This window comes from Brassica rapa, chromosome A10, assembly GCF_000309985.2.
Source record: "Brassica rapa cultivar Chiifu-401-42 chromosome A10, CAAS_Brap_v3.01, whole genome shotgun sequence".
In the NCBI taxonomy this organism is placed as follows: domain Eukaryota; kingdom Viridiplantae; phylum Streptophyta; class Magnoliopsida; order Brassicales; family Brassicaceae; genus Brassica; species Brassica rapa.
In genome coordinates, this window is record NC_024804.2 from 9,062,521 (window position 1) to 9,083,180 (window position 20,660).

At 30.0% G+C, this 20,660-nt stretch overlaps 3 protein-coding genes and 1 pseudogene across 4 annotated transcripts; 3 read left to right on the forward strand and 1 right to left on the reverse strand.

Moving 5' to 3' along the window:
* Nucleotides 1-3,129: 3,129 nt before the first annotated feature.
* On the forward strand, nt 3,130-7,289 carry LOC103846077 (annotated as a pseudogene).
* LOC117129011 (protein POLLENLESS 3-like) lies at nt 5,192-6,166 on the reverse strand. Its single transcript, XM_033282291.1, has 2 exons — nt 6,034-6,166; nt 5,192-5,594 (listed from the first exon to the last, which is right to left on the reverse strand). Exons 1-2 carry the CDS (start codon nt 6,060-6,062, stop codon nt 5,252-5,254), a joined length of 372 nt encoding a protein of 123 aa, XP_033138182.1. The 5' UTR covers nt 6,063-6,166; the 3' UTR covers nt 5,192-5,251.
* Nucleotides 7,290-10,147: 2,858 nt separating the features above from the next.
* LOC103846078 lies at nt 10,148-11,737 on the forward strand. The gene is made up of 2 exons (XM_018655357.1): nt 10,148-10,225; nt 11,279-11,737. Exons 1-2 carry the CDS (start codon nt 10,148-10,150, stop codon nt 11,735-11,737), a joined length of 537 nt encoding a protein of 178 aa, XP_018510873.1.
* Nucleotides 11,738-16,476: 4,739 nt separating this feature from the next.
* LOC103844752 (heavy metal-associated isoprenylated plant protein 13) lies at nt 16,477-20,653 on the forward strand. Of its 2 annotated transcripts, none has more exons than XM_009121562.3 (3): nt 16,477-17,031; nt 19,793-19,903; nt 20,055-20,653. In XM_009121562.3, the coding sequence occupies exons 2-3, from the start codon at nt 19,892-19,894 to the stop codon at nt 20,460-20,462; spliced, it is 420 nt and encodes a 139-aa protein (XP_009119810.2). In that variant the 5' UTR covers nt 16,477-17,031; nt 19,793-19,891; the 3' UTR covers nt 20,463-20,653. The 2 variants fall into 2 exon arrangements, with proteins under 2 accessions (XP_009119810.2, XP_009119811.2); XM_009121563.3 differs by having other exon boundaries at nt 19,796-19,903.
* The last annotated feature ends 7 nt before the right edge of the window (nt 20,654-20,660 follow it).

Consider the following 20,660-nt stretch of genomic DNA (forward strand, 5'->3'; position numbering starts at 1 on the left):
AAATGGTTCAACTGCGGTTCTAAGTATTTTGCAGAATAAATACAGTTTTGATAAAATTAATAGTGCGGAATTGTGTTGATTAGTAAAAATATATAGTTTACAGAATTAAACAATTAAACAAAATTTTAAAATGGTAAACACATATATGGATGCAATTAATATAATTTAAAATCAATTTTTCTATTTAATGTTATTGGTGTAAACTTTTTATTATTTAAAATTACAATGACCGTGTCGGCTTAAGCAAAACCATAAGGAATTGAATGTGAGATATTTATTGAATCTAAATATTGATATATATATATATATATATTTGGTGGTGTATTCCACTGTGATTATTTTGAGAAACAGTTTATATGTAAATAAAGTATAAACTAAGAACTGTTTGATTTATTAAATGATAAAGAAGAAAATATATAATAAATAGTTCAAATCTTTCATTCTTACAATTATAATAGCTAGATAGGATATTAGGGAAAAAAATATTAGACGAATGATCAAATCTCTCATTTTTATAAGAAACTCAAAAGAAGGTGACTCGAATCTTGTGATGATATTTAATTAAAAGCTTTTTAAAAATAAAAATCAAAACTAAATTATTTAATCTGAATGTAATAATATATATAGTGCTTCCAATGTTAAAAATCACTTCGATTTCAAGAAGTGTGCTTCTGTTATTGTCAGAATCAAATAAGATATCAGAAACCATTATTTAAAAAATAATTTGTATACATAAAAGTATATACATTAGAGTAAATCAAAACAAATACCTTTTGCTGATTTACAATCATGTTTTTGGTAATTAAATAAAAAATAATAATTTTATTTACTTTATATGGTATAAATTAAATTTTATTGATATTTACATTGATATATAGTATACTTTAATATAAATATTTATTATTGACACTTCCTAGGGGAATTGCCACTAATACCACTTTCCTAATACCACTTTTCAACTTTACACTTTTCAATTTTACCATTAAAATTTTAATGGCTAAAGTACCATTATACCCTTATTTAATCAAACATACACCTATTTTCTTTCTCCCACGATTCAAATAGTTCCCAAATTGAACGACGAGATTCACGACTCCGAGGAGATTCTACGATTATGATGATTTCTCCGGCGAGATTCGACGACTCCAGCGAGATTTGAAGACGCTGACGTCTGACGAGATTTGGTGAGGACTACAAGCTCAAACGAACAAAACATGACGAATGCGTAACAAAGGTGAGAGGATAATATATGGTGATTTTCGTCTCTTTCTGTAGTTAAATCTTTGATTTCTCAAAATCGATCAATTTCTGAGAAGGAAGACGAAGTCTTTCTCATAAAGTTTTCAAATCTCAAATTTATAAGACTTTATAAATTCATCAATCAAGAACATGTGCTTACGAATGAAGACGACTAACCACCATCAAGTTTTTTCGATTGTGTTTATGAATTCCATGGAAGCTCCACTGTTTCAATCTCCTTCTTACTTTCTCGATTCAACTTAGTTTTACAATCTATACAAAAATTCCGTAAAAGCAATCACTAAAGCTTTTGGATATCGTTTTTGGTTTCGGCTTAGAGTAATCAGAAGAATGCTGAAAGAACCTTCCTTTATCCACTTGTAAGTCTAAATGAGACCTATAAGCTTGTTTGGTAGTTGTCTCAGTGTGAGATGTTTTTATCTTTGGGTTGCTTATGAATTCTTAGTTTAGTATGTGTCTCTTGCTTCAGTTTATCCATTGATATTCCTTGTTAATTTGGAAAAGTTTGTTAATTTGGTGAATATCTTGTAGTTTCAGGGCTAACTGCAACTCGATCTGTGTATATTTTAGGTTATATAGAAGTTTATACTACTTTTCTACTAGTTTAGCTAATAGAATGTTTTCATTGGGTAATTATGCATTTTGTGTACTTGTGCTGTGGGTATATATATGCTTTGGTTCCGCCGTTCCGGTCTTTAGTGGTCATATACTTTGGTTTTCAAAGCAGGAGCAATCCGTTTCTTTTGCTCTAATATTTTAATTATCAGGTGTGGCAATGTCAACTGGGCTAAGCATTTAAAATGTAATGTCTGCAACACCAATAAACCTGGTCAGAATGAATGTGGTGTGAGGTATGACTCAATGTCAATGACAACCTTCATTTGTATTGTTCTTTAACAGTATTTGAGCTGAGGATTGGTATTATAGATGCTTTTGCGGTGAATTTAGGATATATTTATAAGATTTTTGTTCGATAATAGTAGTTTTCGTATCAGCTTATTCATCTTTAAACATGGCCTCGTAGATAACTGGAAAAGGGGAAACAATATTATCTTCTGAAATTTGACCGAATGCTTTCTTTGGTAATATGTTCAGTATGACAAAGCTCCTAATGCATCAAAATGTGATTTCTCACTTGAAATGTTTTGGCCAAATAAGTTTTGCATTAAGAAACGTTATGTTTCAGCCTGATAGGCTGTTGTTCACTGTTCTCTTGAAAGACCTGTGCTTATTCATTTATTTTCTCCATATAGGGGAGGTCGTGGTGGTGGCTACAAGAAATTGGATGAACAAGATTTAGAGGAAACAAAGAGACGAAGGGGTGAGGCTGAAGAAGTAATAGCATATGCTTCTAATGCAGAGTTCTTTGTTACTTCTTTTGTTGCATTTAGTTCTTTTATAAATGTTTATAAATCATTTTTGAGTTCCTTGTACTCATTTTGCCTAGCATTCCTCAAAGACTTCCCAAGTTCACACATTTATATGTTTTTTATAGACATATGCGATCCACTTTTCTTTGAAAACTTCTTTATAAAGACTTATAAATCGTCCAGTTGTACTTTTAACAATATCCTAAAATTCAGATTTATAAGGAATTATAGTTCTGTAAAAATATAGTGTTCACTATCCGAAAATCTTAATCTTAACCAAAACTATTCAAATAACAAGTTAAGCCTTATTTGTTTTTTTTTGGATAACAGAAAGAAGCAAATCCTAAAATTAATTGAACTCTTGTTTAAATACTTCTTTATAAAGATTTATAAATCGTCGAGTTGTACTTTTAACAATATCTTGAAATCTAGATATATATATTTATAAAGGTGTAAAAAAATATTTGGAACAAATTTAATTTTTAGTAAATAACTCTTGTTTCCTTCTCCTAAGGTCTATGACACTGTTGTTGAGCCATATAATGCAACGCTCTCTGTGCATCAGCTCGTTGAAACGCTGACGAGTGTATGGTTCTCGACAATGAGGCTCTCTACGACATCTGCGTCCATACCCTCAAGCTTTCTAACCCCTCCTGTGAGTAAAAGACTCTGTATATATTAACCTTAATGTAACATTTGGGTCTTGACTTGTTTGTTTTGTGTGATTTGCTAGTTGGTGATCTGAACCATCTCATCTCGGCTACAATGAGTGGTGTTACATGCTGTCTTTGTTTCCCTGGTCAACTCAACTCCGACCTTAGGAAGCTCGCTGTGAACCTGATCCCTTTCCCAAGGCTCCACTTCTTCATGGTGGGTTTTGTTCTGTTGACATCGAGAGGATCACAGCAATACAGTGCCTTCAGTGTCCCTGAGCTGACCCAGCAGATGTGGGATGCGAAGAACATGATGTGCGCTGCTGACCCTCGTCACGGACGTTACTTAACTGCATCCACTGTGTTCCGTGGAAAGCTGAGCACTAAGGAGGTTGATGAGCAGATGATGAACATCCAGAACAAGAACTCATCCTACTTTGTGGAATGGATCCCGAACAACGTCAAGTCCAGCGTCTGTGACATTGCAACATTAACTCTTATAATATTTTTATAAACTCTTATATACAGATTTATAAGCCTCTATAAAATTTTATAAGACTTCATAAAAGAATTACCTTTTGAAATTCTACAAATCCTCATAAATGATTTTATAAACCCTTATAAATAATTTTAAACATTCTTATAAATGATTTATAGACCCTTATAAAAAGTTTCTATATATTCATATAAATGATTTTTAAGACTTTATAAATGAAATTACCTTTCTAAATATTTACAAATGATTTTATAAAACCTTAAAAATATTCGGTATATTCTTATAAGTGATTTTATAAAGGTTTATAAATCATTTATAGGAATATATATAAACTATTGATAAATGTTTATAAATGATTTCTAAATTTTCATAAATAATTTATAAACATTTATAAATTATTTATTATATTTATAAAGCCTTATAAGGATTTTATTATGATGATATAATTTGATATGGTTTCTCTGCCTCTTCTTTATAAAACAATTATATCATTTCTCAGATTTTCTTAGCAAACAGAGGTACATCATTAACATCATCCACAATCAACTAAAGGATATATATATAGACTCGGTAAGGTTCAATCATGATTCATGAGCAAATCTACACTCAAGAACGATTCAACATCCAGAAATATTCTATAATTCACCACAAAACAGTCACGAAGATCGTCTGATCCACATCTAAAGCCGCCTCCGGAGACTTCTCCAACACTCCCCATTCTTCTTGGAGACACTCGCTCTTATTCTTAGCTAAGAACGCAACGATATACAGCAAACTCAATATCCCCACGAACCTCTGCTGCCTCATCTCGCTGTTTTCCACCACATGAGAAATATATATAAACTATTGATAAAGGTTTATAAATGATTTCTAAATCTTCATAAATTATTCATAAATATTTATTAATTATTTATAATCCTTATAAACCCTTATAAACTGATTTTATAAACTCTTATAAATGAATTATACTTTAATAATATATTTAAAAAACTTTATAGACTGATTTTATAAAGTCTTATTAATTGTTTTATAAACCATTATAAATATTTTTTATTTATTATAATAATTTACAAATATTTATATTAGAATTATAGACACTTGCTTTATGAATATTTTACTACTAAATGTTTGTAAAGATTTATAAACTCTTGAAAAAGATTTATTAACTCTTATAAATTGTGGTATGAAGATTATTAAACTCTTATAATATTTTTATAAACCCTTATATACAGATTCATAAACTTTTATAAATATATTTATAAAACCTTATAAATGATTTATAAGTTCTTATAAATAGTTTTATAAACCCTTATAAGAGGTTTCTAACATGCAAGATAATATAGATTTGCTAGAGCCCAAGCTGCAGCAAGACTACCTTCCTTTCCCTTGTATCAGAACTTTGCAATTGATCAACCTTCTCAGTGGGAAGATAAGGGCCAGTTTCATCCATCCTAGGACCAACAGAGCCTCTCTCACGTTTGTCTAACAGATTCTGGAGAAGGAGGAACATGCGAGTGGTTCCTGTTTGCGTTTCGAGGAGCTTTGTTTTCCTTCATTGTTCCGTTTGCAAATGAACATCCCGCATAGAACTTATCCGAAAGACCATCTTCTGGATCTTTAGATTCCACTTCTGCTAACATCTCAACGGCTCTGTCGTAAGACTTCGTGAACGGTTCATCTCCGAACTCAATCTCTGCAGAAGAATCTCTCACAGCATCAATCAGAGATTTAGCTTCTTGGATTCGACCCATACGCATCAAGCAGATGGCCAGGTTGCACTGTTTGTTTTTGTCTGGCTCCAAACACAAAGCTCTCCTATTCATAGATACATAAGTGAATATAAGGAAAAGACTCGCAAGGGCAAACACAAACTAACAAGAACCAAACCTTGTAAAGCATTGAGTTGTACTATCAACAATATCTTAAAACCCAGATTTATAAGAGGTTATAATTTTTTTAACACAATGTTCACTATCCGAAAATATTTCTCCTAACCAAAACTATTAAAATGACAAGTCTAAATCAACCTTATTTGTTTTTTGAATAACAGAGGAACGAAAATCCTAAAATTACTTTAACCCAGATTTATAAAGGTTTATAATTTTTTGAAAACTCAATGTTCACTATTGAAACTCTTTCTCTTAGATCGACCTGTTGTAAACCAACCTTCGTTGATTTTTTTTTTATAATAGAAAGAACAAATCCAAAATATTACTTGAATCGAAGAAAAAAAATACACAAATTAGAAACATACCAGTGTGAATCGTGGAGAGGAGCCAACATCTTTGAGGTTTTGAATCGTGATTCTCGTAATTGCTTATCGATATATGCGTGAGAGAGAGTGACGATGGAACTCAACGGAGACGACGATGGATCTCGTCGGAGATGACGACAGATCTCAACGGAGAGAGAAGAACGATCTCCACAGGGAGAGAGACGATGGATCTCGGAAAGAGAGACGGCAGATCTGACGGAGAGAGAAACGGTGGATCCGACGGAGAGAGAGACGGTGGATCCGAAAGGAGAGAGAAGAAGGTCACGACGGTGGAGAAGAAAGAGACGATAGATTGAAGTAAAGATTAGGTTAGTTTAGTCTTTTACCAATTAATGAATGTGCTATTTATGAAAATGTCCTTTGAGTGGTGGTATAAGTGAAAAGTGGTATCATGTAAAGTGTATAAGTAAAATTTCCCCCACTTCCTACTCATATGATTTTTGTTACATTTGTATATTTGTTGTAGCAAAAATTTAAACTGTTAATCACAAAACTTTTAATTTGAGATTTTTCAATACAAAATTCAAAATTAAAATAATAAGATCTCAATTATTTTTCACTGCAGATTTTGAAATTAACATATTTATATATTTTTATATAGTATATAATTTATTTCAAAAGATATTAGTATATATATATATATATATAGAATATAAATATATATTAATGAGACTTTATATTCATACGATTTATTAGGATTGGACATTTTATCCGATAATCGAACCCGTGTCTGAATCCGATCCGAAAATCCAAACCAAAGTAGCAAAAGACCTGAACGGTTATTAAATTTAGAGAGGGTAATATCCAAACTGGAATGGATATCCAAAAATAACCAAACATAAGTATACTTAACCTTATATTTCTATTTTACTCCTCTCTTTTTATTCAAAATATTTATATTAGTGATGCACATTGCTCAAAATTAAATAATATACATATAATTATGAACAAAATCATTTGCTACTCACTTAAAATACATATCAAGCTTTTGTTTCTTACATTAATAAAAATTGCATCTAAAATTTTAAAACAACAACGAAATTAGTGTTTTTCTATAAAGTTTTATCTCCAAACCTACTAATAGTTTAATCTTTTAAAAATTAGAAAGCCAGTTAAGTTAAAAATATATTTAAGTACAAAAAACTTAAACAATGAATAATTTATTTTATTTTTTCAAAATTTAAATATTCGAACCCGAACCAAAATATCCAAACCCAAACATAAAATACCTGAACTCGACCCGAAGTGTAGAAATACCCGAACGGGTTCTATACCTGTATACTAAAATACCCGAAAATCCTTAAAACCCGATACAAATGCTAAAGTATATCCAAACGCTCACCCCTATGATATATGATTATTTGTATCTTTTTTGAAAAAAAAAGTTAAACCATTGATCACAAAATTTTAATGTGAGATTTTTACCATTTTTAGTAATTTATAGTTAAAAAATTCAAAATATAGCATATAATAAAAAATCTAAATTTTTATTTATATGCTATAATGTGATTTTTTAATTTTTTTTAATATAACATAAAATTTACAAAAAAAAGAGGGTAAAAAAATTGTTATCAAATAAGTATTATTCATAATCATTAATTGTCATATATATGTTAACCATATTAGGTAATTCTATAGCTTTTATTTAAAGAAAGAAAAAATATTCTTTTGTACAATACTAATTAATTTGATAGTTAGTTTAATAAAAAATATAGTATATGTTTGTATGGACCAACATATTTTTTTAAAAATTTTAAGAATCATTTCGTGATGATACGTGATTACAAAAATATGTTCTAATGCTACATGATTAGTATATGGGGATATTATAGCTAATGCTGGACTATCATTTTTACAACTGTTTTGTAACCAGTCCGAAGTTTTACTATATTCGAATAACCACAAATTACATTGTATGTACATATTCACACAATTGCTTTGTGGCTAATCGTAGATCTACATTTCTACAATGTGTGGTTTATAGCTATTTAACCACAAAAGACTCTGAGATAGACATGCAATATTTTATTTTAAAAATGTGACTATCTAAGATTCAAGACTAATTACGAAGATTTTACAGATCTATATGCAACTTTTTTGGTAATAATTGATTTTTTTTGTTTTGAATATATATAATAACTAAATTAGTTTATACATTTTTAAATACAATTAAAAATATTTGCTACATTTTAAACTCACAACTAGTAACAATTTTTTTCTCATCGGTTTGTATTAAGGCTGGGCAAATAAACCGAACCCGAAAACTCGAACCGAATCCGATCCGATAAAATGAATCCGAACCGATCCGAACCCGACGTAAATACCGAATGGATCTTGTTTTGTGGTATTTCGAGTTATGAGTATTATCCGAACTGAACCCGAATCTAAATGGATATCCGATAGAACCCGAAACATTCAAAACCTCGAAAAGATCTTGTACCAAACATGATCTCAATTCCTAATATGTATCCAAAATACACTAAGAAATATTGAACATCTAAAATACTTATCTATTACATGAAGGTTGGTGGTTCTATTACATGAAGGTTGATGGTTAAAGATGGCCGTTGAATCTTGAAGTATTTAGATTTAGATTTGTTGTCGTTAAACAGTGTTTCTCATTTCATGAGAACTTGGTTACCGTTTTATGCTTTTATTTATTTGGTTTTCTTTTTATCAATAAATATGTTTACTTTTCGTTTGATTTTGAATGATCATGGTTGATGTTCCTTATTTTTGAATCTATTTTACTTAAGTTTTGGTTACAAAATAGGTACAAATCAGGTATTTTAAAACTGAAGAACCGATTTTACTCATGTTTTGGTTATAAAATAGGTAAAAATCAAGTACTTTTAAACCAAAAAATCAATTGAGATCCGAATCCGAAAGTATATTGGGTTGTACCGGTTCTTTGAAGATTTACTAATCCCAGCCCGAACCTGATAGAACCCGAACCGGTTCCGAACCGAACTTTCATATAATCCGAATGGAATTGATTTTGATAAACCCGAAAAACCGAAACCCGATTGGATAAAACCGAAACCCGATTGAGACCCCGAATGCCAAAGCCTAGTTTGTACTAGTTAGTCACTAAAATATAGTCTTTGATCTTTCTATGTCATAAACTGATACTTAATATTCAGTCATAAATTCGTTAGAATTTCAACGTTAAGCTGTTTCACAATTATGTCACGGCTATTACGTCATCTTATTTTTGTCACATTTATGTCACTAGTCGCAACCAAAATTAATTACGACATAACCAGTTACAAATATTGTGAGGAACTATCTACAAATCTATATTATCAAAGCTCTTTAGAACACCATTAACCCTAAAATTGCTTAGGCGATTAGTAGCAACCAATTACGAGTTGTCACGTATCCGTGGAACCTGCGAACACTGTAAATAACATCTACTTGTGATGTCTAATTAAACACTTCTTATTCTTCTTTTTCTTCTTCTCTTTCTTTTTTTTAATTAAAAAAATGTTAAGCACCCCTTAACCATCCAAAGTTAATGGTGCTCTTAGTTTTGAAGTTATTTACAAGAAATATCATTTCCTTATTTTAATTTTTTTAATTGTTTTAGCCACCTATTAATCAACCAATCATAAAATTTAATTTGACGATTTAAAAATCCCAACGAACTGAAGGCCATCGAATCAAGTTATAATGACAAAACTCAAGGCCCATAAAATCATAACCCTAACCCTTAAGTTCATTTTGATTATTTACTCACGTTAATCAGATTTTTGAATTTGCAAGCATTTTTTCTTAGTGGGTTTGGTCTCTACATAAAGTTTGTATAACATCATTCATATATTTACAAATACAAAGGTCTGAGCTTATAATAACATTCACCCCTACAAAATTTATGCTATATATTTTTAATGAATTAATACTACTCATAACAAGACTTTGTGGAAGCACTGTGGCTTAATGGTCAAGGTTTTAAGGTTTTTACACCCTGGTCTGAGGTTCAAATTCCAGACAACGCAATTTCTATAAAAAAAAGTTTGGGTTTCAATTCCCGGAGAAGGTAAATTTAAATTATGCAGAAAATTAGAAAAAATGCTTACAAGAGATTTTCAGTATGGCGCAAAGAATACCGTCAGGAATGGATCTCATACGGTTACTCAGGGTGATGCAGTCATGCGTGAATCCTCATAAGGCAGGTAGAATTGTCGGTTGTAATATCGTCTATGTAATGTTTCTCATAATTTGTAATAGCATAATTAACTAGACAAAAAAAACAAGACTTTTTGTAAACCGTAAAATAAAACGCCAACCCCTAAAACATAAACCAGATACCATGTATTTAGTGTAAAATCATCACATCTGTTTAAATTCCATAAATATAAAATAGTTCTCGAAAACATTAATTTGTTAAACAAATACGATTTTTATGATTGATTTTGAATTTTAGGTATTTTGTAACAGTATTTTGATAGAATTAATTTTCAATTGGAAGAGGTGATATAATTTCTATTAATATTTTCCATTTAGTGTTAACTTTTATCCTATTTTGAAGACTAACCAAATAGTTAGAAATATCATTTTGCCCCAATTATACGAGATATATTTTCATGGTAACTATATCATCTTTCTAACAAACTTAATTTTTTTTTTTTTGACGTCTCTAACAAACTTAATATTATGAAGGTTTCGTTAATACTCACGATGTAGAGCTTTAATATATTAAATTTTCATTCCGAAAATATTGGACATTATTTAACTTATATTCCTAGAAATAACTTATGTAACACTAAATTAATCATTAATTACCTAATATTTGTATTTAACTTTCAAAATATTGCTATCCACCAAATATAGGAACTTTAATAACTTTTAGCATTTTACGGGATATGAATATCTCGATTAGATTATCATTTGTCACAAAATAAAAAGTATTTTGATTAGATTAAAAATATATATTGCAAATCATAATTATTTATCCTCCACACATAGTAAAACATATATTGCAAATCTTAATTACTCGAAAACAAATGATAAATATGGGAATATTAGATCCCATTAAAGATTGTTTTTACCAACCTAACGTCTTATAAATACAATCATCTTCAATCTAGAATTAAGAAAATCAATGAGCATTCTCTGGAAAGCAAGAGAGGACGCAGAGGAATGGAAGGAAAGGGAGAGGGGTTAAAAAGGTGAGGTTGAAAAGAAAACTGTAAGTAGGACCCCAAGTGTGAATCCGGTTCAGAAATGGAAGCCACCCCCGACAAATTGGCTCAAGTGTAACACTGATGGTGCGTGGCACAAAGACAGAGAGAACTGTGGACTCGGTTGGATCTGTCGAGATAATAAAGAGAAGCTAATTTGGGCGGGAGCAAGAGCGATTCAAAGGTTAGGGTCGAGCATTGAGACAGAAGCGGAGGCGTTGCAATGGGCAGCTGAGACTTTGGTAAGGTTTGGGTACAAGAGAGTGATCTTTGAAACTGACTCTTTGACCCTTGCAAAGATGCTAAATGGAGAGGAAACAGTCTGGCTCATTCTTCAGCCAACTTTACAGGTTATATCTCATCTTCTGTCCAAAATACCTGAAGTTGCAGTGCAGTTTAGTCCAAGAGGAGGGAATAAGGCTGCTGACAGGATAGCAAAGGAGACTTTTACTTACACGTCTAATGTCCCTAAGTTATATTCTGTAGAGCCAAGTTGGTGAAATTTAAAGTTAGGAATGACATTTCTATCTATGGAGAACAAGAAGGTTAAATGAAAGTTGAAATTTGAGTTAAAAAAAAAAATCAATGGCCATGACATTTACTAGCGTCAACAAAGTCAAGTCGTTTAAAACCGGGTAGACAATCAAATCTTGGACTCTTTATACTTGGAAGCATAACACAGAACAATCCGGTGAGATGCCAGAGAGCATATTTTCTGATCAGAATATAAGTTCACATTAACAGAGCTCGATTATCATGTTTTTTTCTTCAACTTTCTCTTTCTGAGTCTTATTGGAAAAAATTAAACGGTATTTATGTTAACGTAAGTATTTGTAGAAAGTACATAATATATGTAGAAAAAGAAAATCAACTAACACATTAATTCTTCAAATTATTTTAAAATAACATATTTATCTGAAAATATTTTTTTAAACATAAACAAAGGGGGAATCAAAATCTAGTTTGTGATTAAAATAACATATTTATCTCTGATATGTCACAAATTTGTTACAATTAATTTTAGTCTTAGAATCCATCACAACATGTTTATTTTTCTTTTATTGCAACCATATGCATCACTTCTCTTTGTTCCACAATATTTTCACATTTATAATTTATAAACAATTATTCACATGATCTATGCTTTCTTATCCATATTTGTTTAGTCCACAGTCACACCTGATCTAATTTAAACTAAACTAAACTAAGAGGGAAGATATTTTAAGGTTATAATACATCAATAACCACATCCATATGTCTATGCAGAGCCGTGCTCACATGAGGAAAAAAATAAACATTGGCCTAGGACATCAATTTTTTTTTTGTAACATGACTTAAGGGCATGCATATTTAAAAAGTTTAAAAGCATTTCTAATGTTTTATTTCACTGAATCCCCTATATATTAATAGATAAACATTTAAAAAGTTATAACATGTAGTTTGTACAAATTTAAAAAAAAATCATTCTGAGTTGTCACGTAATTAGAATGCTAATTTTGCTTACGTAGCGGCTTGAGAATTAATTGATAATTTTGTTAGTTTGAAATTAAATTGCCAGAGAATGTTATATTATATATTATGTCCATTATGGACCATTCATTTAATCAAATTGAAATTATTATATATTATTTTCTTAAATAAAACCTACAAAATTACCTAATGCGATTAAGATATATATAATAATTAATGATTTTATATAATAAAGATTTGCTAACAATCTCTATACTTTCTATCGTTTTTGTTTAATTATTTATTATTAAAATAAATTACACAATTACATTAATCATATAATAAATTTTAGATTTTTTTTTGTATATGTTTTATTTTGAATTTTTAAAAAGAGTATAAATTACTGAAACTATTAAAACTCTCACATATACTTTTGTGATCAAGGTTTTAATTTTTTTTCTATAATAAGATACAAAAAATTTTAAATCAGATAAATAAATAATTTTATTTTAATAGGTGTTTATGTTAATATATATATATATATATATATATATATATATATATATATATATATATATATATATATATATATATATTTCATATTGTTTAAATCAATCTCTACATCATATGAAAATACATATTTATATTTTGATATATGCGTTGAACATATATTGAAAAGTTAATATTTTAATATTGAAATATTCATGGTTTTTTAAAATGATTATAAATTATTGAAAACACTAAACATTCCACATTAAAAAAAATCATTGGTGTAAAATTTTGTTACATAAGTATGCAAATAATCATAAAATCATATGAGTAGAAACCTCATTTAATAAATATTCATATTAAAAGTATACTATATATCTATGTTAATATCATTGAAATTTAATTATATATCATATATTGTAGATAAGATTTATTGTTTTGATTTATTTACCCTAAAATGATTGCGAGTAAAGAAGGGCAGTCGTTTGATTTATATGCACACACCAATTTATTACATAATAGTAACTAATTTTTTAGTTATTTAATATATAATTATTATTTTATTATTTCATAATATGCAGAAAATATAAAATAAGTAATAAATATAAAATATTTATTGTGCACAAGGCACAGATCTTAACCTAAGTATTTATCTCTTTAATAATTTTAAATTTTAAACATTTTCTAAATCCAAGGTAAAAACAAAATAACGAAATGAGAATAAACTAAAAATCAATATTTATATCGAGCAATAACCAAAATGAAAAAAGCAACACAAAAATGAAAAAAAATATTAAAGATAGATAGGATTGGCACGTAAATGTAAACTTTTCATAACCATAATTAAATTTTAAATTACTAAATCATAATATAAAACCGAGCTGTCGTAGTTTCATTATAACTAAATAGTAGGCCTCAGATTCTTCGGCCTAAACGTTAGGTTATTATGCGATAAGTAATTTTTTGACCTAAAATGTTTTTAAAAATTGGATCAGCTCATCAGTAAACAAATTATGTAATTAACAAAAAAGGTTTTTAAAAAATGTTTACGGGCCAAAAATATTAATTCGATCAAGAATATAAATTTTATTTTTTCATACGATATTTCTTAAATAATTTTTATCTAAATTCACACTACGCAAGGCGCATGTTTTATCCTAGTTAGATATTATATAAAAAAAAACTATTTAACATAGCCTCATTAATAGTTTAATGGGTAAGCAAAAATCCAAAAACATATATTAGAATGAAAACATGCATGGGTTTTTAAGAAACCAAACAAAATATGAAAACAATTGTTTTCCCTAAAATCCGCTTAAATGATTTGTTCTATAGTTTCTTACATTTTAGATGAAAAAGATGTGTGTTTTATGGTTCTGCTAAACTAAACTACAGTAGCTTTTATAATTATAGATTCATAAAAAAAAAAAAATTTCTCTATCGCCTTGGGCTTCTGTTAGTGCCCGCACGGCTCTGTGTCTATGGTTCATAATGTCATTGACACACTTATGATATGCAAACAACCATCCACATTTCCTTTGTCTACAAGTCTTTTGGAAACAATCACACTTTTCTCTACATCTTATTTATAATTTATGTGTTCACAACTCATGAGTTCACATTTTTTCTTTATTGACAACATATATGTTCACATTTTATTTGTCAACAAACACTTAATCCATAAATTTATTTTTTGGGTTGATATGTTATCTTTCATGTAATACTGATATTTATTACAGTACATTTTTACTTTTAAGTTTGCTTTGTTCGAGTTAATTTACGTTCGTTCATAACATGCTTCCAGCCCATAAATGTTCGGGACTGGGCTTCACGATACTTTGTTTACTTTTTTCATGTTAGGTTCCCTCCCAAATCATTTGACTTGTGCATCATTATATGAATGAAATTTTGACAAAAGAAAAATTAGAAGAAAATAAGATAAATATAGAAAGAAACTCATAGAGGCAAATATTTATACCTAAAAGCAAATGTTTATTGCCAGATAAGAAAAATTAGAAGAAAATACGATAAATATAAGAAACCCACCCACTCCGGCGTACACGATGTGATTCTTTGTGATATTGATTATTTCATAGAGTACTCATGGGGATAGAATGTCATTTTCTAAAAGCAACGAAAAGTACATTATGAGTTGAATGTTTCATAGAATATATGTGTAATGTCCCGATTGTCCATGGCTAATGGACCACCCATTTCCGCTCTCTCGGTCCGTGGGTCCCAGACGGATGGTTGTTAATTTTCCAAGACTCAAAATCATTGTTTACTTACCTTGCAATTACCACATGACATTTTCGTAACATATTCGTTACACCCCACGACAGGTCTCAAGACGCCTCTTGGATTATAACCGAGACGGCTAACCAGCTTTGATACGACTTGTAACGCCCCGACCGCCCACGTCTAATGGACCACCCAACGCCCTCTCTCGGCCTGTGGGCCCATCCCATTCCAATGATCGGCCCGTTATTTTTTTCCGAAAGCTCGAAATCATTGTTTACTGACCCTTCAATCACCACCCGATCTTTTTCCGTGTTTTGGCCTCACGCACACGGTATCACGAATCACTTCCCGATAGATCATCCATCTTTTCACTACTCCAGCCTAAGCACGCTTAACTCTAGAGTTCTAAAGGGATGTATGACGGAAAAGATAAGTCAACTTTGATGACATAGGTAGCCAAATCAATCATCTTAAGTATTTCCATATCTCACAACTTGAGATGTTACAATTCACCATTTCTCAAAGAACGCAACGTTCTCGTTGTGCACCACGACAGATCTCAAGACGTCTCTCGGGTCAAAACCAAGATGGCAAACGAGTTCTGATACCACTTATAACGGCTCGACTGCCTACAGTTAATGGGCCATCCATGCCCGTTCACTCGGACCGTGGACCCCATCTCGTTCCAACGGTCGGTTCGTTAATTTTTTCCAAATGCTCGAAATCATTGACCCTGCAATCACTACAGTTAATGGACCATCCATGCCCGTCACACTGTATCGCAAATCACTTCACAATAGGTCACCCATGTTTTCAGTACTCCAATCCAAGCACGTTTAACTCTGGATTTCTAAACGGATGTGTGACGGAAAAAATAAGTCAACTTTGATGATATAGATAGACAAATCAATTATCTTAAGCTTTTTTATATATCACAACTCGGGACGTTACAATTTGTTGCCTAAATTCGGTTGAATATTTCATAGAATATCTGTTGCCTAAATTTTATTTTTCCCTTTTTCTGAAGCCTTAGACGTGTATAAATAGACATGATCACTTCTTCCAGGCCAAGAGACAAAACATAAGACTAGATCTAGCTAAAAACCTTTATCGCTGCCGACACCTCCTTGAACCGCCGTGTCCATCCATCACGTCGCCTCAGCTGAGCCAAGAAGAGGAAGCAAGCCGAGAGGCTTTAATCTCAAACCACGAGAGCTGCTTCCTCTGCCACGGGGCATCTCCAGGCATCATAGCAGGCTGCCTCCTGCTCACCAGAGCCAAAATCGGCTGCTAACTCGCCTCAAGGAGTCTGGTTAAAAACCAAAAAATTGATCAGACTTGCACCGCAAGTCAATAAACGATGGGCCGTCATCCAAAACCCCTACAGCCCTACTCGTTAGGCCATTGGGCTTCACCTCGGTTTCCGCGGTAAGCCGAGATCCTTGCCATGGACGAGCTACAAGGAAGTGAATCAAGCCTTGGGCCGCCTCTTGCGTGTCAAGTTACTCAATCCTGAAATCATTGCTTCACTCCCATCCTGAACCACCGTGCCATTACCTCGTCTTCTCCATATTAATATCAATTCCGCATCTTACAATCCGTCTCTCAAACCAAGGTGAGGAGGACCTTTTCCCATGACGATTTGTTATCTTTTCATTCGTCGAGTTTGAGTTTTTTTTTTTTGCGTCGAGTTTGAAACCGAGATACATACGAGACGAGCTATATAAGTCGATTTTTATTTGATTGAGGTTTATGACTATACTTGACACTAAGGTGTTTTCCTGCACCAGTGCATCCATAAAATTTTAAATTTTAGTTGTCTTTAAAAATAAAAAATTGTTAGTCTTTTCGATTTTATTATTTTAAACCAATATTTTTATATAAATACTAAATACTAATTTAATCAAACATAGTATTAAGATAAAATAAATAATTTGTTTTTTTTGTCATCAAATAATTTGATTTATTTAAAATTATATTTAAGTTATATTTAAAATTATAATTTAGATAGATTTTCATTTATTTATTTTGGTTAAGATATATCAAATTAACTTGTGTAAAGTAAAATTGATATACAAATTTTATAATTACCAAAATATAAAACTAAAAAGAATTTCAAAAATTTGTAGATATCAAAAATAAACAAATGATAATACAATTAAAAATTTTAATTTTTTTAAAAAATATTGTATAAAATTTTGAAAATATTGTTTTATAATAAAAATATGATTATAAAAATATATTTAAATAATATTTCGAAATTAAAAAAATATATTATATTTTCCTTATCGCATTATTTAATGACATATTTGAATATTTTTATTTTAATAATGATTTATGAGTTATTACTATATTATCAAAAGTTACCAAAAATTGAAATTGAAATTAAATGTAGTTGTCCATGTCACTTTTAACCATATGTCATGTCATCAATTTTATTATGTCATGTCGTATTTTTTTGGTGAATAACATATTTTTTTGGTGAAAAATGATTGTAGAGATAACATGTGTGAAATCACTTCACAAATAATATCTAGGGGATGTATTAATGTAACACTGTTTTACTCGAATGAACTTTAAATCACATTAAGGATGATCTACAAGGTCTAATAGCACCCATCTAGCTGAATCCTCTACGGAGCAATCACATAAGTAATTTTTGTTTAAGTGTCATTCATATCCGAAGTTTAGAATTAATTCTGTTAATTTGATTGGTTGTTGGTATTTGAATTTTTATTTATTTAATTAAAATTTTAAAAATGAAAATAATCGTAGAACTACCTAATCTAATATATATTACCATACAAACAATTAAACATTTTGAAGATAGAAGAATTAAAATAATTTGTTTATAGAAAAAAAAATATCATAGATTACATTATAATTTTTTTGAATATACATATAAATACATATGATATGATATAAATAATTATAAGAACGATTTTATACATATTTATATTAACAGTGATACAATAAATCATAGATTACAGAAAACTAAGTAACCTAAACCTAATGATATTTTTATACTCACAATATGTATATTTTGTTTCCTAAAAATGTGTCCAATGATTGCAAAATAGTAATATATAATTTTCATAAAATGTTTATACCCGCGAAATCGCGGATATCCACATAGTTTTCGTTGAATTATAACTGAATTTTTATACACAAGCTCTTTTAAATCACATAACTATTTTCTACTAACTTTAATTTAATAAAAATCAAAATATATATTTTAATTTTTGTTTATGTGTATGTCAGTTTGATTTTTTTTTTTTTGCTAGAAGCGTTCATCTTTGTTAAAACGAAAGTTGTTGGGTATTTTTTTTAAATACAGTATTCTCAATTATTATAAATATAATACTTACTTGTTAAAATTTACTAAAATGATTATTTAAAATATTCGTTTTATCTATTAGATAATTTAAAACATTATAAAAATATTTTATTTTCTAAAAATAAAACTGAATCAATATTTAATAATAATACTTTAATAAAAATTATGAATATGGCTAGTTGTTTTAAAAATAATCTAAGATTTTCTTATTGTGCAATAGAAATATAAAAATAAAATACATCAAATGCTAGAATAATCTAGTGTGAAATGGTGCATTGTATTAAAAATGATGTAATCTGTAAGTAATGACCAAACTACCATTGATGAAACTCTAGTCATAAATTAGTGGCATTTTCATAATATACCACGTGTAATATTATTTTCATATATGCTGATTTTGTTTTTAAAAAATAAATCATATATGTAACAGTTTATTATAACTTTTTATCAAAGTAAAGATAAAATAACCAATAATCTTATTATTTCTTTTTTTTGAAACTTAAATATATAGGTATATCCTAGATTTATGTTTTCTCGTGATGAATAAGCAAAATATCTAAGTAACCAAACGCAAATAAAATCCAAGATCAATAACTTTTTTTGTTGAAAAATCTTTGTGACTTCAGTCTCAGTTTGATTCCAGTATCCAGTCTTCGTTTGGATGTTATAAAACATATCTCTAGAACAAAATCTAGAGAACTTGCTTGACAAGTTCTTACATGACCAAATAGGTCAACAAGGTCACAAATCAACGTAGGCCAGGTCGTATAAGCAACCAAATGAGCAGTCAAACTTTTTTCCCCCGTTGCTTTCGTCGTTGCGTCGTTACATTTATTTTACTTTTCAACCACATACCAAAGCATTACTAGCTATAATAAGTTAGATAAAGATTGACCCCGTTACTCTTTCAATGGTCGTCGCAATTCTTTTTTCTATTTAAAAATAGAAAAAAATATGTGGGTCATAATACTAGATTCCTAGTAGTTTCCTATGCAATTTCTATATAATAGATATCTTATTACTTGCAATTGTCATCCAGAAGGTTCAACATCGCAAGACGCAAGCCATACCTCATATCGTTCTTTCTTTGATAAATATATCGGAAATTTCTCAAGCTTTACTCTAGTATTCTTCAGCCATGACCGCTAAGGTATCCTTTTCTTTCATATTTTTTCTATCTGAAAATAATTATATTTAACTTAATGATCTTTGATTGATCGTTATATATATAAACCATTTAGTCAAACTTATTTCATAAATATACAATTATAACCATACTGATCTCAAGTTTGAAATTACAGAAAGCTGTGTTGCAATTGAGTGTCCACGATGAGAAAATCAGGAAGAAAGCGTTTGTGACCGTCTCTCGATCTCAAGGGGTTACTTCGATAACAATGGATGACAAAACAGGGAAAATGACAGTAGTTGGAGAAGTTGATACACCGGTTCTCGTGATGAAGCTAAGGAAACTGTGTAATGCAGAAATCGTTTCGGTTGAAGTTGTTAAACCACCTGAGAAAAAGCCTGAACCGGCGAAACCGGCTCCAGCTAAACCTGATACAACTAAACCGGCTGAAATTGTTGCCTTTCCAGTTACGCATATGAACTACCCGTACCAATATCATTCGTCCTATGCGAATTCGCACTATCAGCCATACGGGAATTCTAGAGTTGTGGTGGAGGAACCAAACACTTGTGTGCTTATGTGATTTAACAAGCTAGAATTATTTTAAGTAATGTTAGTTGTGTAATACTTAGTTTTGGTGGGAGTGTATTTTTTTTTGTGGTATGTTGTAATGGACATTAGTCGCGTGAGCTCATTCAAGGGAAACAAATCATTTATGTGTGATAAAGTGGAGCTTTAACACTATGTTAACTTAAAATTTTTTTTACAATTGTATAGAACT